The sequence below is a fragment of the Scyliorhinus canicula genome, chromosome 6 (genome assembly GCF_902713615.1).
Source record: "Scyliorhinus canicula chromosome 6, sScyCan1.1, whole genome shotgun sequence".
Classification (NCBI taxonomy): Eukaryota; Metazoa; Chordata; class Chondrichthyes; order Carcharhiniformes; family Scyliorhinidae; genus Scyliorhinus; species Scyliorhinus canicula.
The window spans coordinates 67,232,176-67,255,806 of NC_052151.1; the positions used below are offsets into that span (position 1 = coordinate 67,232,176).

General features: G+C 42.8%; 1 protein-coding gene across 8 annotated transcripts in view; it reads right to left on the minus strand.

Annotated features, from left to right (window-relative positions):
- Positions 1–23,631, minus strand: part of LOC119967210 (ensconsin-like) — a 245,898-nt gene that overhangs the window by 66,680 nt on the left and 155,587 nt on the right. For 5 of the 8 annotated variants that reach the window (XM_038799434.1, XM_038799435.1, XM_038799433.1 and 2 more), the window contains 6 exons: positions 21,331–21,405; positions 13,124–13,287; positions 12,494–12,611; positions 10,351–10,461; positions 8,894–8,986; positions 2,144–2,266 (listed from right to left, as the gene is read on the minus strand). In XM_038799434.1, coding sequence (XP_038655362.1) covers positions 2,144–2,266; positions 8,894–8,986; positions 10,351–10,461; positions 12,494–12,611; positions 13,124–13,287; positions 21,331–21,405 — 684 coding nt within the window. The remainder of the gene's footprint in view (positions 1–2,143; positions 2,267–8,893; positions 8,987–10,350; positions 10,462–12,493; positions 12,612–13,123; positions 13,288–21,330; positions 21,406–23,631) is intronic. The other 3 variants (XM_038799439.1, XM_038799436.1, XM_038799441.1) reach the window with 1 other exon arrangement.

A 23,631-nucleotide genomic window follows, 5' to 3' on the forward strand; every position in this document is an offset into this window, starting at 1 on the left:
AACATTTCAGGGGCAATCCTACAGCCTGAGTGGCACTGAAAAATGAAAAAATGAAATGAAAATTGCTTATTGTCACAAATAGGCTTCAAATGAAGTTACTGTGAAAAGCCCTGAGTCGCCACATTCCGGCGCCTGTTCGGGGAGGCTGGTACGGGAACCAGCACTGGAGTCAGCAGTCAATTTAAAAAGCAGAATAAAAGCAATTTAGAATTAGAACTTGGGCACAGGATAAACATGACTGATTGCCTACCCCCCCCCCCCACAACAACTCTCTACTCAAACGTCACCTCTCCCCACATTCCCCGAAAACAGCACTCTTTGTATCAAGGTGCATGAAAGATATTTTTTTTTAATGGTCAAACAGCGGTATTGCTGCAATATTCGAAAACAAGTCATGAATAAATTGCAGTTAACAGGAGAGAGGAATCATGAATTTCCATTTGTTCCAAGACACCTGGGCAATATGGAGAATGTTTAATCCCATTTTTGTCCAAAACTCCGTCTCCTGCCCCCAGGTTCCACAGGGCTCTCTGTCACTTGTTCTCATGAATTGCCTTTACAAAAGAACAGTGACCCCTGTTCTGCCATTGACACATGCTGTTTTCTTGCCTTTATGCTGCCTTCAGCACCTTTAGTCTTAACGCAACCATTAACACTGCCTTTGTCTTGTGCCAGTGGCATCTTTGTCAAATCTCTCTCCCCCACCTATCTCTGACCTATTCTGCTCCACCCTCACTTAAACAGTATAAAATCCATCACATTTCCCCCTCTCTTTAGCACTGAAGAGTCCTCAAAATGTTATCTGTTTCTCTCTCTACAGATACTGCCAGAGAATTTAGAGTTTTCATTTTATATGGAAATTTATTTCGCCAATTATCTTCTTTTCTTCCTCTGCTGACTCCAGCATCTTCTAATAAAGCATCCATTACAAGTAGCTTCATATTGTTCAGATAAAGTGGCGATCTGATAATGGGAAATAACGTGAACTAAGCTTGTTCCTTTCCAACATACAAACAGATCGACTTAGCAACTGCAGAGGACTGTCAACAGGGGCCAAGCACACTTGTTTTTATTCTTTTGCCTTTTTTAGCCCAGAAGTCACTGATCAATTTTCTCGGAGAGCTCTACTCTCTGAGAAAGCTCGAAGAGCTTAACTCATAGTCCACTAAATTTGGGACTTGGCTGCATGGCTCAGAACACACCAGAAGTTGCATTAATTTTGAAAAAAATTGCCAATATTCAAACCAAGGAAATGTCACATAAAGTCTGCACACATTCACAAAGGTTTAACATGTGAATGCAATCCACTCCGGGAACGGTGTACAGATCTTAATTTATTTATTCACAATTAGAATATTGCACCATTCAGATAAGCTGAAAGTTTCTACTGGGCACACTGTCCACAAAATTCTAATGGTTCAGCAACTTCCATTAAAAACGAATGGTGAAATGAGAGATTCCATGGTTGCAATAGCTTTCATAGGGAGTACTGGTTGGGAAAAATCACAAACCTATAATACCTCAATTTCCTATCCATTTAAATTAATGAATGGAAAACCAAGCACAGTAGGCTTATGACTTCTCAGCTCAGTGAACTATAATAATTTCTTTCTCAAACCACAACACAACCAAAGCTAAATAAGCAATAAAGTCATATCAATTTACTTTATCATTACTTTGAAACCAGGAATTCCAGCAAATCAGACTTGAAATACAACTTTGTACTGCTTACATTCTGCATAATTATTGGAATCACCACCACAATACTTATTGTAGCTTGTTTGTAATACCGAAGAGTAGGTTTAAATATTTTTCCTGTTTGGTTTGCTTGCTTGAGACCTACACCAAACTATTTAGTTAGTTTCCGAATCCAAATCTAAAACCTCTAATAAATTATACATGATAAACTCACGTGAAACATATGTTTTACTACTACAAATAAATAATTAAAATTATACATTAGAATTGCACCTCTGCAATCTGATCACAGATATCCTATTATGTAGTGGAACTAATATTCCAGTAAAACGTTTCTGCTCATTTCCCCACAATTTTCACCTTAAGTATCTGAAGTTTTACTAATTTTGAACAGCTACTTTTGCCTGTAAAATTAAGAAAGCTACATTTTAATATGGAGAATTACCTGCATCCTGACCATTCCCATATAAGGCAGCAGTACTTCTGCTCCTAGCTAGGAACGAGTGTGTAGGTGTCAGAAGGCGAGTGACAATGCTACTTTCCCAAGGACTGAGCTGTAAACGTCGGGCTATGCAGAATAAATTAAAGAAAAGTTAGACACCACACACAGTTGCAGAGGTAAATACCGTGCATTAATGTTCAAGTAGATCCTTGTGTGTCATTATTTTAAGTACTGGAGGGAAAAAGCATTGCTGCCAGAATGTATGCAATTAAATAAATCAATAGAAGCCAGTGTAACTTAGTGGACTGTTGCTGGAGGTAGCAGTGATTGCAAAAACTCTGCAGGCATCTTACCAAAATGGCAGTACAATTTACTCACAAATCAAGCATTACATGTGATACATTAGATGCTTCAGCAACATACATATCCTTTGCTCAATTAAGTATTAAGTCATAAAAGGTTATTTTAATTCAAAGTAACCACGGCAAAGTAACCAAAATGTTGAAACTTTCATAAATATACAAATATTTGAAAGGCAATTTATATACAAGAGGCAAAATAAAATCAATTTCATGCAGAGCAAAGGGATTATTATATTAAAACATCATAAACTTGCCATGTACAAGCCTTCCAAAAATTGCACTTTAAGGCTCAACACTGCAATGTGAAACCATCTGGAAATCAAATCCTTTTGCTGTACAAATGAATAGTTCTTCTGAAAATTTTCATTAGCCAATTGTATAACTATGAATGAATTACTGAATTGAAAAATGCTTTTATATACTGCAATTCAAAATCAGTACAGCATTAACCCGACTAATGTTTTGATGATCTTAAATACCTCACAATTAGATTATTCCTTAATGTTCCATATCCATGGAATCCAAGCCTATTCTATAGAACATGTCCTCAAAGTTTAACCCTTTTAATAATGGCATTATTTGGATTAATCTGCAATTAAGTCTCCTCCAAAGGCGATATATGTCCTTCCTGAAACATGCTGTCCCGAAGTAAATGCAGTACACTCCAAATGAGGTTGAATCAAAGTTCTGTACAGCTGTAACAACTCCACCCCTTTGTTTTCTAACCCTCTTTGAGATAACGACTATTTTTGTGGTATCTGCCTACCACCTTTCTGTAATTTCGGTACTTGAACCTTTCAATATTACTTCTCACCACTTTGAAATATTTAGATCCATGTCTTAGGCCCAAGGCGAATGATTTCACATGTTCCTAAATGCCAGTTTCATCCATTGCAACTTTGTTCTATCCACTCTTTCTACTTCTATATCCGGCTCTCTATTCCTGCACCCGTCATTAATATAGTGAAAGCGGAGGCCCTAGTCCAGATCTCTGGAGGACTCCAATCTGAGTATATACCCATATGTCTAAACTGTCTCCTGCTCCCAAAAAATTCCTCACCCAAGCCAATAGGTTCCCCTCCAATTCCATGTGCTCTCAGTTTAATCAATATTGTCTTACGTGGAAACTTTTCAATTGCCTCCATAAGTCCTAGGAAAATTGCATCTATAAGAAAAGGTTTAGGGAGGGAATTCCGAAACCCAAGATCGACAATTGAAGGTGCAAGTGTAGAAGAAGTGGGGTATTGGACAAGAGACCAGAGCTGTGAAGATTGTAGAGCTGGATAAGTTTAGGGCTGGAGATGGGCAAAGCCATGATGTGATTTGAACACCAAGATGAGAATATTAAAACTGAGGTACTGCCAGATCAGAAGCCAACGTGAGCATGGAGGGGGAGATGGTGGTACAGTGGTAATGTCACTGAATTAGTAATCCTAAGGCCCAGGCTAATGCTGTGGTAATACGGTGGAAATTAAATTCAATTAATATATCTGGAATATAATACTAGTCTCAGCAATGATGACTGTGACAATTAGCATTGATAAATATAAAAACCCATTAGGTTCACCAACATCCGTCAGGGAAGGAAATCTGTGATCCTTTCCTTGTGGCCTACATATGACAACAATTGTTACAGTGCAGAAGGAGGCCATTCAGTCCATCATGTCTGTACTGGCTCTCTGAATGAGTAATTCATTTAACGCCCCTCTCCTGCCTTCTCTCCATAAGAACCACATTCTTCCTTTTCAGATAAGAAATTCCATTTAAGTGTTTCAATTAAATCTGCCTCCACCACACTCTCAGGTAATGCATTCTAGATCTTTCATATTTGCTGTGTGAAGAAGATCTCTCATATCTCTTTTGCTTCTTTTGCCAAATGCTTTAAATCTGTGCCTTCACTTTCTCAATCTTTCACGAGTTGAAACGGATTCGTACAATCATAGAATTTACAGTGCAGAAGGAGGCCATTCGGTCCATTGAGTCTGCACCAGCCCTTGGAAAGAGCATCCTACCCAAGCTCACACCTCCATCCTTTCCCCGTAATCCATAACCCCACCCAACCTTTTTTTTTTCTACACGAGAGGCAATTTAGTACAGCCAATCCACCTAACTTGCACATCTTTGGACTGTGGGAGGAAACTGGAGCACCCGGAGGAAACCCACGCAGACACGGGGAGAATGTGCAGACTCCACACAGACAGTGACCCAAGCCGGGAATCGAACCTGGGACCCTTGGAGCCGAGAAGCAACTGTGATAACCACTGTGCTACCGTGCTGCCCTATCTATCTGCTCCCTATCTAGTCTGCTCAGACTTATGATTTTGAATACCTTCATCAAATCTTCTCACACCTTTCTTTTCTCCAAGGTAATCAGTTCTAACTTCTCCAATCTATCTGCATCACTGAAGTTCCTCATCCCTGGAACCATTCTTGCAAATCTTTTTTGCATTCTCTCCAGTGCGGCTTGAAGAATCACATGGACATGAAACGTTAACTCTTTCTCTCTCCACAGATGCTGCCAGACCAGCCGAGTCTGTCCACAATTTAGCTTTTATTTTAGACTTTCAATATTTTGCTTTTCTTTCAACATACTCTTCTTGCTCTTGCACTCTATGCCCCTATAATGCAATTTCAACTATTCCTGACACCTTCAATGACTTGTGCACATAGACATCCAGGTCCCTTTGTTCCTGCACCAAGTTTAGAGTTGTACTGTTTATTTTATATTGCCCCTACACGTTCTTCCTACCAAACTGGAATCACTTCACATTTCTCTCCATTGAACCATATCTGCTACCTGTCCAAGCAATGCACCAACTTGTCTGTATCCTTTTGAAGTTATACACTATCCACCTCACAGTTCACAATGCTTCTACTTTTTCTATCATCTCCAAATTTTGAAATTCTGGCCTGTACATCAAGGTCAAGGTGTTTAATGTACATAGAAAAAGAAAGGGTCCCAACACTGATCGCCAGGGGATTCTACAACAAATATTCCTCGAGTACGAAAAACATCCGTTTCACCACTACTTCCAGTTTCCTGAATTTCACATCCATGCTGCTAATGTCCCTTTTATTTTGAGAGCTACAAGTCTGTTGTATGATACTTTATCAACTAGCTTTTCAAAGTCCGTGTTGATGAGATGCACACGTTCAGTTACACTTCAAAAAACGTTAGTTAGTTAGTTAGTTAAATATAAATTTCACTGAAGAAATTCATGTTGATTTTCCGTAATTAACCTTAATTTTCCATTGATGGGCAGCACGGTGGTGCACGGTGGGTTAGCCCTGCTGCCTCATGGCGCCGATCCCGGCTCTGGTTCACTGTCCTTGTGGAGTTTGCACATTCTCCCTGTGTTTGTGTGGGTTTTGCCCCCACAACCCAAAAATGCGCAGGCTAGGTGGATTGGCCACGCTAAATTGCCCCTTAATTGTAAAAAAATAATTGGGTACTCTAAATTTTTTTTTTTTTAATCCATTAATTTTGTCCCAAGTTATTGCTTCTAGTTTTCCCACCATCAAAGTTAAACTGACTGGCAGATAGTCACTGAGCTTTCTTTACATCCTTTTTTGAACAAAGGTGTGATGTTTGCAATTCTGCAGTCCTCTGCCACCATCCAAGTATAAGAAAGACTGGAAAGTTATAGCCAGAGCCACTTCAATTCCCATTCTCCTCAGTATCCTTGGATGCATCTCATCTGATCCTGGTGCCTTATCAATTTTAAATATGGACAATCTATCCAATACTTCCACCGTATCAATGTTAAACCCTTGTCAGAACTCCAGATGCACAGAAAGATGGTTGAATCTTCACTGTTCTCTGAAACGTCCCAACACGTGACTTAGTTCAAGCAGAATTAGGGTCAGGCTTCAAGTGATGCCTTCCCCGCAACACCCACATCTTATGACATTTTTGTTTTAAAAAGCAGGTTTTATAGGCGAACAGGATTTGATGTGATTTCGGATACATGGAGCAAAGGTTTGGATGAACTCAAGTTTACGGAGAGCGAAAGATGGCAAGCTACTCAGGCTACGGTGGGAATTGGAATCGTGGAGTCTGGATGAGGATTTCAGCAGCAGATGAGTGGTGATATTATCTATCTATATATATATATAATGGCAGAGGAGGCCATTCGGCCCATCGATTCTGCACCGACCCACTTAAGCTCTCACTTCCACCCTACCGGTAGGCTGGAAGACACCAGAGACATACAACAACTTGAAGAGAGTTGGTTCAGAGGTGAGTGTGGTGGCCATCACTAAGGAGAAGGTGCTGGGGAAGTTGAAAGGTGTGAAGGTGAATAAATCACCTGGACTGGTTGGACTAAACACCAGGGTTCTGAAGGAGTTAGCGCAGGAAGTTCCGGAGGCATTGGTGGTGATCTTTCAGGAATCACTGGAGTCAGGGAGGGTCCCAGACGACTGGACAACTGGCAATGTAACATCCCTGTTTAAGAAGGGAGGGAGGCAGAAGACGGAAATTGTACGCTGGTTAGCCTGACCAGTGCACATGATTTATTTGGATTTCCAGAAGGTCTTTGGCAAGGTGCCATACAGGAGGCTGCTAAACAAGAGCCCATGGTGTTAGGGACAAGGTACTGGCATGGATAGAGGATTGGCTGACTGGTGAAATAAAGGAGACTTTTTCAGGATGGCAGCCATTGACTAGAGATCAGCGTTGGGACCATTACTATTCACAATATACATTAACGATCTGGAAGGAGGATGTGAGGACATTGTTGCTACGTTTTCAGATGATACAAAGGTATGTAGAGGCACAGGTAGTTGAGTAAGTGGGGAAGCTGCAGAAGGACTTGGACAGGCTAGGAGAGTGGGAAAAGTGGCAGATGGAATACAATGTAGAAATTTGTGAGTTTATGCACTTGGTAGGAAGAGAGAGGCGCAGACTATTTTCTAAATGGGGATTGGCTTTGGAAATCTGAAGCACAAAGTACTTAGGAGTCCTAGTTGAGGATTCTCTTTAGGTTAACATGCAGGTTCAGTTGGTAGTTTGGAAGGCAAATGCAATGTTAGCATTCATTTTAAGATGGCTAGAATACCGGAGCAGGGATGTACTGCTGAAACTGTATAAGGCTCTGGTCAGACCTCATTTGGAATATTGTGAGCAGTCTTGGGCCCTGTATCTAAGGAATAATGTGTTGGCGTTGGGAGGGGTCCAGCGGAGGTTCACAAGAATGATCCCGAAGGGCTTGTCATATGAGGAGCAGTTGAGGACTCGGGGTCAGTTCTCAATGAAGTTTAGAAGGATGAGGGTGATCGTATTGAATTTTTTTTTTTTTTTACAGATTTAGAGTACCCAATTCATTTTTCCAATTAAGAGGCAATTTAGCATAGCCAATCCACCTACCCTGCATATCTTTAGTTGTGGGGGCGAAACCTACGCAAACACAGGGAGAATGTGTGGAACTCATTGCTAGTGTCACTGAGTGGCTTTAAGTGATCATGAGGAGAAGGCAGGAGAATGGGGATTTTTTTATTTGTTCATGGGATCTGGGCGTTGCTGGGTCAGCATTTATTGCCCATCCTTGAGTGAATTTAGGAGTCAACCACATTGCTGTGGGTCTGGAGTCCCATGTAGGCCAGACCAAGTACGATTGGCAGATTACTTTCCCTAAAGGACATTAGTGAACCAGATGGGTTTTTACAACAATCGACAATCGTCTCATGGTCATCAATAGAATTTTAATTCCAGATTTTTATTGAATTCAAATTTCACCATCAACCCTGGTGGGATTCAAACCCAGTTCCCCAGAGCATTACCCTGAGTTTCTGGATTATTAGTCCAGCGACATTACCACTATAACACTGCCTCCCCTGATATGAGAAACATATCAGCCGTGATCGAATGGCGGAACAGTTCCGATGGGCTGAATGGTTTAATTCAGCTCCTATATCTTATGGTTTGAAGATATCTGCCTTGCAGATGGATTCCATGCTTGGTGAGAAACTTGTAGCACTTATCCTAATGCATGTGAAATCATAAATATCTTCAAATACTAGCAGTATAAAAGCCCAAATGTTATATTTGTGTGTTTAGTTTAGGCTAGTGGTCCAGAAAAAAATTACTGCATTGAAAGTTGTGTCTTGCTCCTTCAAAAATCTAAACTTACTTGGCTATAAATATAAAAGTAGAATTTAAATAGAGGATGACACTGGCAATAGAAATTTTAAATTTCATCATTTTAATTCTGCCCTTTTTTCACCACCATCCCCCATAACCAAAAAACATTACGTTCTTCAAGCAAATTCAATACACAAAGTTAATTGCAAAAGGAAGTGCTTCCTGGACAGTTTCACAACCAAATCGGTGATACAGCCAATGAGCAGCTTGCAGACAAATGTAAAATTAATTCATCTTTCTTAGAAGGACCTTGTTTAGATTCTGAGCAGGACTTTTCTGGTGTTGACGCAGAGCATGGTTTACAAGGTTGGTTAAGAATAGATGCAATCCTTTGCCTGAGAGCTGTACAAAAATCAAATATGTTGTTAACTTGTCTCTTCTATTCTCTCAACCGTCCGTCCCTTCCCTTTAGATTATCTAATGGTCCAAGTATGTCTCCAAGTAACTTCCACTAATTAAAAACATATTTCCCGGATTGGCAAGGGAATGGGGGTACAGTGAATATGAAATACAGTGGTATATGAAAAGGTATTACTCTGTAAAAAATTTTTGAAGATTCAAACAGATTTCTGATCAGAACAGTAAATTACAACAAAACATGGCATTTCTAAACTTGCACAAGAGAAAACATTTAACCGCTAGCACAAGGCTGTAAGATGATATATACTTGTGACAGTAACAAAGATTATTATTCTTTTACAATATTGCCCTGATGCTTTTTCTGGAGGTTTGTGGTGCAGGGGTGGGGAGTGGGAGGGAGAGGAGGAGGAGAGGAAAGAGAAAAACAATTAATGGATCTTTTACTGAATAGAATATAAACAAATAAATTAAAATGGATAAACAAAGACGGAAGCAAGGATGTGAAAACTTTGGACTTGAGATATAGTATGTAATGTTACTGAGGCTGTATAAGGCTCTGGTCAGACCCCATTTGGAGTATTGTGAGCCATTTTGGGCCCTGTATCTAAGGAAGGATGTGCTGGCCTTGAATAGGGTCCAGAGTAGGTTCACAAGAATGATCCCTGGAATGAAGAGCTTGTCGTATGATTAACGGTTGAAGACTGTACTCATTGGGAGTTTAGAGGGATGAGGGGGGATCTTATTGAAACTTACAGGATACTGCGAGGCCTGGATAGAGTGGACGTGGAGAGGATGTTTCTACTAGCAGGAAAAACTAGAACAGAGGACACCATCTCAGAATAAAGCGACGATCCTTTAAAACAGAGATGAGGAGGAATTTCTTCAGGCAGAGGTGGTGAATCTGTGGAACTCTTTGCCGCAGAAGGCTGTGGAGGCCAAATCACTGAGTGTCTTTAAGAGAGAGATAGATAGGTTCTTGATTAATAAGGGGATCAGGGGTTATGAGGAGAAGGCAGGAGAATGGGGATGAAAAATATATCAGCCATGTTTGAATGGCGGAGCAGACTCTCTGAGCCAAGTGGCCTAATTCTGCTCCGATGTCTTATGGTCTTATTCCCATACAAACCACTTGGGCAATAGGAAAAAAAAGGATCACCTGGTTACCATACATCAACATACAATAGTTTTATCAAGATAATATTAAAATATTTCTTCATTTTACATTTTTAAGTCAATAGCTATCATTAAATCCTTTTATTATACTGTGCCCCCACCTAAAAGAAACTTACTATTTGTATTTCTTCATACAAAAGTTTAAGATGGAAAACATTAGGCTTAGACGGTACCTCTGTCTGGAGAATTTAATAATGTTGCTGATGAGGATGACAGCCGCTTGTTAATGACAGAATCAGCATGTTTCGCAAGGTTCATTGTGGAAACTGATCGCCTATCTGCATCTAAAACAAATGGAAATATTTGCAGTTGACTGTCTGTACACAGCATTAAAGCTTTCTTTGCTAATATTAAAGCTTGAAAGACCAACTGCAATATTTCAAAGCTATGGTTAAGAGTTAGGAAAGTTATGAAGCATGCTTCTACACATAAGCTGCAGGAGTCAGCAGCATTGTCCATTTTTGTAAAACACAGAAATGGTTCAATTGAACTTTTCTCTTTAAAAAGAACTAAAGCAAAGATTAAATTTATCACGCAAGATTGGTGCTGAAACATATCTGGCTAATGGTTGAGCAGCCCATATCAATCGAGGAAAGAAAAACTGGAAAGTGGTTGCAGTTCTAATAGAACAGTGCTCTGGTTAGGCCACATGTGGAAGTAGTGTACTTGTTCTGAGCATCACACTTCACAAAGTTACCGATCTGAGAGAGGGTGCAGTGCAGATTCATCCAGAATTCCATTTGGGGTTAAAGAGGTTAAATGATAAGAACTGGATACATATAGACTAGACGTCTATTCCTGAATTTAGATGGTATAATTGAAGGATTTTAAACATTGGAAATGTTTGATGGGATTGAGAGAGGAAATATTTCCTTTTGGTGGGGGAATCCAGGGCAAAGGAACACAATATTAAAATTAGAGCTAGGACAATCAAGGTTGATGTCAGGAAGCACTTCTCCATATAAGTGGTAGTCAAAATCTGGAACTTGCTTCCTCCAAAACACCTTTAATGATAGGTTAATTGAAATTTTCAAAATTCAGATTGATAGTTTTATTAGGCAAAGGTTGTTTAGCTATGTGGAACCAAGCTGTGTAAAATGGAGTTAAGATAAGAGATCAGCTATAATAAGATTAACAACCTTGGCAAGTTGAATGATCTCTTTTAAAGATACTCTTTGGAGATCAGCAAGTTACCTTTCAATTCTGTAAAATAGGATAAAATGTGTATGATCCATACATGTAGAGGGTGGATGTTTCAGATTTTATTTCATTAAAGGGACATTTAGTATTCTCGGCTCCTCAGCTCAAATCTGCTCATTCTTTTATTTCTACTTCCATTTTCCTGTACTTCCATTTCCTATATTGCAATTTAAATTACATGCAGGGAACTAAATTATACATTTTTAGTTTTTGAATGTCAGAAAACACTGCCCAACTCTGTAAACTAATTTATCAATAGCAAGAGAGGAGATTAATGAAACTATATAAAGCAGCTAGATATTAAATGCTGGAAAATGTGTAAAAAATGATAATGGTTTGATTATTTAGAAGGGGATGCAAGCTTTATTACAAGTTGTGTATGATATGTAAAGAGGAATATCATATTATTTCTGTATCACCCTTAAAAGCACAACCCTTATTGCTTAAGTGGTACTCAAGGCCTGCTAAATCGAGATAGGAGAATGAAGATTCAACAAAAGTACCCAGACAAGAAAGGAACAGATGAAAAACAATGAAGAACTTCCAGTAAAGAAACCAAAAGACATGCCAGAATCAGTCTAAAGTAAAATAATACCCGAGAAATGACCAAAAGTTGAAGAATCTTTTAAGATGCAGGCGAATGATATTTAACATAAATGAAAATGAATCTCCTTAAAAACAGGTTTGTAGTCTTTGCACTCCAACACCATTAAGCATCAACATTAAAATTTGAATACCCAAGATTCTCAACTACTGTAAAACAGAAACCCTTCTCAGAAAGGCACTGATTAGTTTTTCTGGGCTCCATGTTACCCAAAGCAACAACTTAAGTGAATTACAAAACCTCACCATCAACAAGCCATTGCTTCTATTGTTATTAAGTACACACAAATTTATATATTTTTGTCCCAACATTTCAAAAAAATTGCTTTATAGTAAGTTTTTTTTAAGAACATATGCAGAAAAGCTAGATGCTATTTTCACAGTGGAACATTTTCCACTCAGTTTGCTTCAGGAAACTGGATTATGATAGTCAAGACATTCTATACTTTTAATTAGATCTGGTTCTCAACTGCAATTACATTCTTTTTTTACCATATGTTCTATAATATGTACCATCTCTGTTGATGGTTGTATTGCTTTGGAGGGCTCCACCCCACGACCATCTATTTGACTTCTGCTTTATTCTCTGACTTCTCTCAATTGTGCGTCGTACAACTGCTTCATGCCGTTCCTTCAAGAAGAAAAACTTGCATTAACTTAAAAGTACTTATCTAAAGTGCGCCACCAAATATATTGCTCAACACAATAACAAATTTATTAGACAGGCTTCCAGTACAAAGCAATTTTTGTATTTTGTCAAGAGTCAATGAAACACACAAATGCAATGGATCTACATAGTAAACCATTTACAAGCAGATTTATAATTCTGAAACTAATTTAGCCAATGATTCTAATTTGCTTTCCCTTCTCCTGCTTATGTTACCCACTTTGGCATCTCAGTCAAATAATATCCTGCACTTGGTTCATGCGATTGATCATTACCATTGGCCAAGGCCCATCAGGAAAGTGCATCAATTTTGTGTAGATTTTGTAAGATCAGAATACACACATTGCAAAAAAGTCAGCTTGGGTTTTAAAAATTAAATGGACTGAGATAGAAGCAAAAATATGAGGAAAGAAAGGGAAGAGGATGCACAATGCTCGGTTCCTCCAAATTTATTTTAGTTTTGCACAAAAACATACTTTTTCTTCTTGAAGTCTTTGATTCCGTTTTTCTTCTACAGCTGTACGCCGTCTGTCCTCTTTTAATCTCTGTTCTTCAATTTTCTTCTTGCGTTCTTCAAGTTGTTTTTCATAATGTTGTCTTGCTTTTTCCTCTTTTTCAAGCAATAGTTGTTCCCTTGCAGCTAAACAATAAAATAAAATTGTAATTTAAGTGCGCCAACTGTTTTGAAGCCAAACAAAATTCAAATCACAGAGGTTAAATTGCAAATTTCTTGCAACATTAAAAGTATAAAATTTCAAAGTTATAAATTTTCAATTGTACGGTCATTATCAGCCATGATTGAATGGCGGAGCAGACTCGATGGGCCGAGAGGCCTAATTCTGCCCCTATGTCTTATGGTCAATAGTGCATTAATTTGAAATGTCAATAATGGATTTTTGCCTGGTAGAGTCTCCAGTCATTAAATGGTATCCACGAATACTAATGATGAGGCCAGGAGGCCAGCACAGCGCTGGAGCGGTTCACGCCACTCCGCGCATGCACAGTGGCTTCCTTCAATGCACCGGCCCCGACGCAACATGACACAGGACTACAGGGGCCAGCGCGTAGGAAATGAGACCCCAGCCAGAGAGGCTGGTCCGCCGATCGGTGGGCACTGATCGCGGGCCAGGCCGCATCGGAGCCCCCCCCACTCCAGCCCCCCCCACCCCAAACCACCACCACCCGACTCTTTCACGCTGAGTTCCTGTCGGCTGAGAGCAGGTGTGGACGATGCCGGCGGGACTCAGCATTTGCACGATAGCTGCTCGTCCCATTCCGGCCTGAGAATTGGCGGGCTGGCCGCATAGAGCGGCCTGCGACCGCCGCCGTGCCAACCACGCCAGCGCCAATGCTGCCAATTCTCCACTCTGTGGAGAAGCGCATGCCGGCGTCGGGGCAGCATCGCCCGGTCGCGGGGATTCTCCAGCCTGGCCCAGGGCTCAGAGAATGCTGCCACAGGTGTCTAACTAGAGGAAACCAGCACACCCTCCACACAAACAAGCCCTTCGGCAAGAGGTGACGGGAACATGACTGTGAGATCTGAAAGTCAGAGCGGCATGTAGGCAGTGGAGTTTTATTCAGTCATCTCGCTCTGGGAATATGAACAGGAGCGCGTTTCGGCAGTTTTCTTGCCAAATGAGCAGCACTCTTCAGAATCGACTCTGCTCACCCCAACTGGGAAACGGGCTAGAAAAGGTGCCCTAGTCTGTTCTGTCCTCAACCTGGCTGGAAAACCATTTCCACCAAGCTCATCTACCTGTGGTCAGAAGATCAAAGTAAAACTGAATTTCAGAACCTGGAATGTATGAACCCTCATGGATAATGAGCAAAACCATCAACCTGAACAGAGAACTGCCCTTGTTGCCTGTGAACACCAACATTGACGTCAATGCCCTGCAAGAAAGCTGAGAGAGAGCAGGCAAAGGGCAGCAGAGGGAAAATTATGTGGTTACACATTCTTCTCGAATGAAAAACCCAAGGATCATCCCAGGATGCATGGAATTGGGTTTTGCCATCAAGAACGTCAACCGACTCTCGGAGCTCCCAGTCAGTGCCTCATGATCCTCATGATCCAATTTGCCAAGAACCAGCAGACAACAGTCGTGAGTGCCTAGGCCACAACCATGGTTGACAATGATATGCCAAAAAAGGCTTCTACTCCACCCTGGACGCCATACTCGCCAACATTCCTAAGGAAGGTAAGATCAACCTCCTTGGGGACTTCAGCGCCAAGGTTTGGGGACTCCCAAATCTGGAAAGGAACCATCGCAAAGAAAGGAGTTAGGAATTGCAACTCCAACAGGGTTCTCCTGCTTGCAAACTGGGCAGAGCCCCAGCTTGTCATCACAAACACACTGAAGACACCATAATAAAAGCACAGGCACATGATTGACTTAGTCAACCAATTCAGAGAACAAAAGGATGCCCTCATCACCAAAGCAGATGACGGCTGGAGACATCCACCTCTCTATATCAATGAAACTCCACCATTTAAAAAAATAAATTTACAGTACCCAATTCATTTTTTCCAATTAAGGGGCAATTTAGCATGGCTAATCCACCTAACCTGCACATCTTTGGGTTGTGGGGGTGAAACCCACGCAAACATGGGGAGAATGTGCAAACTCCACACGGACAGTGACCCAGAGCCAGGATCGAACCTGGGACCTCGGCGCCGCAAGGTTGCAGGGCTAACCCACTGCGCCACTGTGCTGCCCCTGATCAAACGCCACAATGAGCAGGGAACAATGAAGGAACAGCTCAGAAAAACGATCAATGTTGAGCGGCTTCAAGAGCCAAGCACGCTAGTGAACTTCCAACAATGTCTTCTCCAAAATCTCCAAAGTGTCCATTCTAATGGAGTGGCGATAAACTGGAAAGAGCTGAAGATAGTTTTTGATCCATAGATCTTTAATGGACGTATACCTTAAGTCAAACAGAGGAACTCAAAAGTTGCAAAATAGTACACTGTGCTGTGAAGATATATAGATTTTGAGCAGAAAAACTCAGACTTTATCGTGCCCGAGAGATTGGAGAGATCCTGCTCGATTGGTTGGCTGGTAGCCAAAGAATTGGTCATGGGCCATATTCTGTCCGGCAACAGATGGGGAGTGATTGGGTCCTGCCAGGTGGGATGTTTTCAGAGAACCCGGGGAGAAAGCTCCCTCTCCATCGTTCCCAAATGTTTCCTGCCTGCCGCATCTGGGTCTGCAGAGATGTCTCGCGACCCTGATGAATTTACAGTGAAAAGCATTCCAGACTAAAAGCAAAGACATCATCCAACTGAAGGCCAAAACTGAAGAAAAATCCATCTGGAAGGTGTTCATCTGAAACAGAGACTTTTATTCCTTTTACTTTTAGTATGATTTTTTTACACCTCTCTTCCCCTGTATGTCTTGTGTGTGTATAAAGGGTGGAGCGAGCTGAAGGGGGGGGGGTTTAGAAATTACATAGTAGTTAACCAGATTTATTTGTTCCTTAATTATAGTTGTTGTTATTAATAAAAAATAATTGTCTAAATTTACAAACCTGGTGACTGTAGTTATTAGACAGCCAAAGGCCAAAGACTTCAGGTATTTTTTAAATTAAGAGTTAATTTCAACTGTGTTGCGACTCCAGGTCAAGTGGGCCTAGAATTGACCACGCACCAGCCCAGGGTGTCGTAACAACAGCCATCATCTCAATCTATGAAGAAACAATTGGCTGCAATACCAGGAAACGCCAAGACTGGTTCGACGAGAACGACCACATCATCCATTACCTCATTGACAAGAGAAAAACTCTCAAATTACATAACCAGCAAGGCAAAGAGGAGAGCTCATAAATTAGCCACAGTGGAGGTGCAAAGAAGAACTAGGGAAATCAGGAACCAGCGGTGGACCAAGAAAGATAAGAAACTGCAACTCCTCGCTGACAAGCTTCTTCAATGCCAAAAAGGCAATATATGGACCCAATTCCTTCGGCCTCAAACCGATGCGGAGTAAGGATGAAACCCTCAAGGGACAGAGAAAATATTGGCCTACAATGGAGAGAACACTTCAAAGAACTTCTAAACTGTGATAAAACCATAGATGAGGCCATTTGAGGAAATACCCCAACTCCCCAGCAAAGATGATCTTGGACTCCCACCAAGCGTAGACAAAGACAAAGCTGCCATTAGCCACATGAAGAATTGAAAAGCCACAGGAGTAGATGAGATACCATCTGAGATTTTCGAATTTGGAGAAAACATCACCTATCACCTCCATCAGCTGTTGCTGAAAATCTGGGTCAGAGAAGAAATTCCTGCCATCCTCAAGCTTAAAATCTGGGACAGAGAACAAATTCCTGCCGACTTCAAGGATGCCACTATCGTCATCATTTCCAAGAAAGGAGATAAAGCGGACTGTGAGAACCACCGAGGAATCTCCCTGCTCTCCATCACCGTGAAGATCATCGCCAATGACCTTCTCCCAGTCTCTGATGAACTCCTTCCGGAAAGCTAGCATCGCTTCCGGCCAAACTGTGAACAGCGGACATGATTTCCACCGCTCGGCAACTTCCAAGAGAAATGCCAGAAGCAACATCAACCACTCTTTCATAGGGTCAGAGTTATAGAACATACAGTGCAGAAGGAGGCCATTCGGCTCATCGAGTCTGCACCGACCCACTTAAGCCCTCACTTCCACCCTATCCACGCAACCCAATTACACCTCTTAATCTTTTTGGTCACTAAGGACAATTTATCATGGCCAATCCAGCTAACCTGCACGTCTTTGGACTGTGGGAGGAAATCGGAGCACCCGGAAAAAACCCACGCAGACACGGGGAGAACATGCAGACTCTGCAGAGACAGTGACCCAGCGGGAAATCAAACCTGGGACCCTGGCGCTGTGAAGCCACAGTGCTAGCCACTTGTGCTACCGTGCTGCCCCTCTACATGGCCTTCATAGATCTGTCCAAGGGCTTATGACTCGGTCAATCGGCAAGTGCGATGGAAGACCCTGTCAAAGGCTGGCTGTCCAGAGAAATTCATCAACATCCTCCCACTCCATGACAAGATGTTGGCGACAGTCCTCACCGATGGAAATGAGACATTCAAGGTCAAAAGTGGAGTCAGGCACGGATGCGTCATCGCCCCCACCCTTTTCTCCATATTAATCATCAACCTTCACCTTGTCAAGAGCAAGCTTCCCAATGGAGTGGGCATCGTCTATAGAACGGATGGAAACTTTTCAACCTTAATGATTGAAATCCACAAAGAAAACAACACTGACATTGCTCGTGAAACTTCAGTATGCAAGTGACATCGCCATCTCCATTCTCTCAGAAGAGAATCTCCAAACCATGCTTGATACCTTCAAAGAATTGGTCTCAGCCTCAACAAGGCATGTCCATTACCAACCTGCACTTGGGCAAGATCCTCTCTCTTCCTCCATCAAAATCAACAGAGAAACGCTACTAACGTGGAACATTTCCGAGACCTGGGGAGCCACCCCTTCTCCCAGGCTGACACCGATGAGGTGAACCAAACAAGTATCCAATCTGTGAGCACCTCCTTCGGACACCGAAGGATGAGCCTTTGACAACCGTGACGTCCATGCTGACACCAAGATCCTTGCGAGGAGAGCGTCCTCCCAACAATTATTATTTTTTTTTTAAGAAAACATTTTATTGAAGCATTTATAATTTTAACAGATTAACACTCAAAACAACCGAGCGGTCTGACACGCACAACAACCTGACAGAAAATACCCAACTTCCACCCGCCCTACCTCCTGTCTACCCATATATTAGATTTGATTCCCTACCCCTCCCAACACTTCTATACAGCTCAGAAACTTGGGAGTATGTACAGATCACTGCAAGGCCCTGGATTGTTACCAACACCGTCAGTGACAGATTCTCTGCATCAACTGTAAGAACAGGCGTACGAACATCAGTGCCCTTAAAGGAGCTAATAGCAGCAGATGAAGGCCATTATCATCCAAAACCAATTCTGCTGGGCCAGCCATGAGTTTAGGATGTCAATGTCCCAACTTACAAAACAAATCGTCTTTGCCCAGCTCAAGGAAGGCTCCCAAACAAGAGGAGGACAAAGAAAGCAGTTCAAAGACACCCTGAAGGCTTACCTCAGGAAATGCAACTGTCAATGCCGAGGAGACCCTTGCTTCGGGGAACCTCCTGATTGAAGGGGCATAATTCTTCAAAGACACCAGGTGGCAAGAGGAGGCCCAGGAGGGGAGCCCGAGAAGGGATTACCAGCGAAAGAGTCCAAGGGCTAATCCCTAATCCTAATCCCTCTTCCCGTAAACACTTGCCAACTGTGTGACTGAAGAAGCAGCTCTAAGATCAGGCTCATCAGTCAAGCAAGAACCCACGACCAGTAACAAGAAATTGTTCAGGTAGACTATCATACTCGTAAACGAGAGATCTCCAAGAAGAAGACGCAACATTATTTATGCTAATATTGGAACGTGCACTTAAATACCAAAGTTCAGAAGTTACTGTTTGAGATGTACCGTACCTCAATAATATGTGAAAAGGCATCAGGCCAGCTAGCTCTCCATTGAAATGCAGAGAACTGTATGAATTCCTTGTATTTGCACGGTAGATTTGGTCTAAACTTTCCACAAAGTTTGATCATTTTAAAATCAAGCACGGTTTTTAAAAAATGGCAGCCATGATGTGGAGATGCCGGCGTTGGATTGGGTGAGCACCGTAAGAAGTCTTACAACACCAGGTTAAAGTCCAACAAGTTTGTTTCAAATCACTTTGGAGCACTGTTCCTTCTTGGATTCACCTGAGGAAGGAGCAGTGCTCCGAAAGCTAGTGATTTGAAACACACCTGTTGGACTTTAACCTGGTGTTCTAAGACTTCTTACGGTAAAAAAATGGTGTGTCAAACTTTAGTTACTGCCAAAGAACCTCTCTGGCACTATGAATTAACTTTCATACGTATGGAATTGCATTCCTTTAGCTTTAATGATTCTAAGTTTTTTACAATTGCCATTTTCAAACACCATCTTTGTCTACCTCTCTCTTAATTCAATATTTTTTCCACTCTCTATTTTGCTTTCTGTATCCAATGAGATGTTAAATGAAAAATTCTAGCATTTAAACCAAGAAAGGTTATACTTCAATCTGATTATGTGAATGGTTGAGAAGATGCTATTACATCTCCTGTTCACAAAACAAGCAATGGTAATTAGTCCAACTAATGACAGGTGCTGTTCATTCACAGGTTGTCACAAACATTGGTCTAATATTGCTAACACAGCGTTAGTAAACACTTATGGTAATCCATATGAGGTGAGAGTGACTGCCCTTGACATCAAGGCAGCATTTGACCAAGTGTTGCATGAAAATGAAAATTGCTTATTGTCACAAGTAGACTTCAAATGAAGTTACTGTGAAAAGCCACTAGTCGCCACATTCCAGTGCCTGTTCAGGGAGGCTGGTACACGAATGGAACTCGAGCTACTGGCCTTGTTCTGCTTTACAAGCCAGCTGTTCAGCCTACTGTGCTAAACCAGCCCGTTCAGGAGCCTTAGCTAAACTGGAGTCAATCAGAATCAGGGGGAAAACGCACCACTGGTTGGAGTCATACCTGGCACAAAGGAAGATGGCTGTGGTGGTTGGAGGTCAATTATCTCAGCTCCAGGACATCACTGCAGAGTTCCACAGGATAGTGTCTTAGGCCCAACCATGTTCAACTGCTTCAAAGCTTCATCAAAAACTCCCTTCCATCATAAGGTCAGAAGTGAGGATGTTTGCGGATGACTGCACAATTTCCAGAACCATTCGCAACTCCTCAGATAATGAAGTAGTCCATGTCCAAATGCAGAAAGATCTGGACAATATCCAGGCTTGGGCTGACAAGTGGCAAGTTATATTCGTGCCACACAAGTGCCAGGCAATGACCATCTCCTACAATAGAGGATCTAACCATCTAATCACAATCTTGGGAATTACTATTGATCAGAAACTGAACTCGACTAGTCAGGTCAGTACTGTGGCCTACCATGTCAGATCAAAGGCTAGGAATCCTATAGCGAGTAACTTGCCTCCTGACCCCACCCCCCAAAGCTTGTCCACCAAATACAAGGCACAAATCTGAATGTAATGGTATATTCTCCACTTGCCTGGATGAGTGCAGCTCCAAGAGCACTCAAGAAGCTCAACACCATCCAGGACAAAGCAGCCCGATTGATTGCTATCCCTTCCACAAATATTCGATTCCTCTACCAATGATGAACAGCGACAGCCGTGTACACCATCTACAAGATGCACTGTAATAACTCACCATGGGTCCTTAGACAATACCTTAGACAAACCCACGACCATTACCATTTAGAAGGACAAGAGCAGCAGATACCTGGGAACCCCAACACCTGTAAGTTCCCCTCCAAGTCACTCAGAACCCAGGTGTGGAAATATAATCACCGTTCCTTCATCGTCGCTGGGGCAAAATGCTGGAACTCCTTACCTGACAACATTGTGGGTGTACCTACACCTCAGGGACTGCAGCGGTTCAAGAAGGCAACTCACCACCACCTTCTGAAGGGTAACTAGGGATAGGCAATAAATGCTGGCCTCACAGGCGGCACCCGCATCCCGTATATGATTTTTCTTTCATTCCCAATATCCCTTGTGAGAACTATTTTTCCTAAGGTTAAACAATCAAGTGCACGTATTTTCTTACCTTGCTGCTTTTGTCGTACCTCCCTGCGTTCCTTAGCGAGTCTTTGCTTGTCATCAACACGGAGCACAGGAAGGTCTGTAAACCAAGTAACATCTTTATTTCAGATGTAAGCCCAAGTTCAGTGAAAATATATTCGCTTTATTGAAAAACGTTTATTTTTTTTAAGGAATTATACATGTCAGATCACAACGTTAACTCTTTCGTTGGTATTTATTGTACATAAAATTAGATAACTAGGTCATTCAGCTCATCAAATCTGTGCTTGACCCAATCCTTCCCTCTCCGCGCCAGTTTAATATTTGTATTTTATGACCAAGTATCCAACTCCTTTTAAAATAATTTAAATTCCTTGTTGAGCATGCCAGATTCTAACCAGTGTAAATATATTTTTTCAAATTTTCTTTTGGTACAATGGCCGCGATAGTATGGCCTCAGTGCGCCCGACTCAGGACACAAGGAGGCCATTAAATCTCGTGAGAGCCTGGACGCCTCACTGGGTGGGATCCAGAGTTGCATATTTCAGTGAGCAGTTAGCCTCACTTAAATATGTTTGCATTGGAGTCTCCCAAGGCCCAGAATTGGACGCCCGGCCCTGGGAGAGCTCACTGTGGCACCGTTTAGCACTAGTCCACACAAACGTGGGCCAGGCATAACGCCACTATGGGATTTCCCAGGCTATTGAAGACCCTCGGGTGGTCGAACCCTGGGCAGGGTGGTACCCCCACTGCCACCTGGGCATCTTGGCACTGCCACCACCACTTTGGCACTGCTAGGCTTGCAGGGGCGGTGCCAGGTTGCCCATGTGGCAGCTTGCCTGTGCTGGGGACTGGGTCCAAGGATGCCCTGCCCTTATGAGGTTGGAACGAGTCGCGTTTGATAGTGGGGTCGTTCTTGGTGCTGTAGGCGCCGAGAAGCACCCCAGTAAATGCGCCCGAAACGGGACTCCCGTTGAATTGCGTCAACTGTTATTACACTTTCACTGATCACTGGATATAGAAGGCACATTGCTAGAGTTGATTACCCTAAAATTTATCATTCCTCCTAATTGATTCCTCTACATTTCTAAGAACATTTGGATTCTATTAGTGCCCCTTATCCTGGCACTGCGGCTGTACGAGCTGGGGCTGCTCAAGGAGGAAGAGGAAGCTGCAACAACAGAGCCTTCAGCAGTGGAGCGTGCCTCAGAGGAACAGGTGACAGCCGCCAAGGATGGAGAGCCGTTCGCCCACAGGCCTCGGAGAAAGGGGTACTATGGAGGCACTGCATGTATACTGGCAGCGCCTGTCATTCAAGAACCTGCAGGACCGGTCATGCCGTTGAAGACGCCGGCTCAGCAGAGAGACAGTGCGACATATCTGCCAGAGCTGTCAAGGTGATGGTCGCCCTCAACCTTTACGACATGGGGTTCTTCCACATGCTGAGTGGGGATCTGTCTGGGATCCCACAGACCTTGGTGCACAGATGCATCCGCGCCGTCACAGCGGCCCTATATACCCAGGTAGCTCAATACATCAATTTCAATGTGGACCAGGATGCCCGGGCAAGCAGGGTTTGCCGCCATCGCCAACATGCCCCGGGTCCAGGGGGTGATCGATGGGATGCATGTCACCCTATGAGCATCTGTAGATGACAGGCTGCTCTACACAAACCAAAAGAGGTTCCACTCGATGAACTTCGAGCTGATATGTGCATCATACACATCTGGGCCCGATACCCGCGCAGTGTGTACCACACGTCTTCATCCTGGCACACTTGGTGATTCCTGTCATGTTCGAGAGACCACCCCCCCTCCGCCGACTGGGGGGTTGGCTCCTGGGTGATAGGGTTATTCACTGCTGTCGTAGCTGATGACAGCGATCCGGAGACCATAGACCGACAAGGATACCCGCTACAATGATGCCCACACAACAACCAGGTCTGTGATTGAGCGGTGCTTCAGCCTCCTGAAGATTCGGTTCAGGTACCTGGACCCGTCTGGACTGGCCCTCCAGTATGATGTCGAGAGGGCCGCCCGCATCATGGCGGCTTGCTGCGTCCTCCGCAACATAAGCAACAGAGGGGCGACGGGCTGGAGAAGGAGGAGGAACACCAGGCCTCGTCCGACGGGTTTGTGGTGGAGTGGAAGGGTAGGCTGGACATGCAGCTGCATGACGTGTGCACCATGGTCAATATGCAAGGGACACTCTGATCGCCTCCAGGTTCACAATGCCACCGACGTCCCCAGCCATGGCCTGCTGTGACTGGGCTACGCTTAGGGGCACTGCTGCGATTTCCAGGTGGCTCTGGCACATGGTTGCCTAT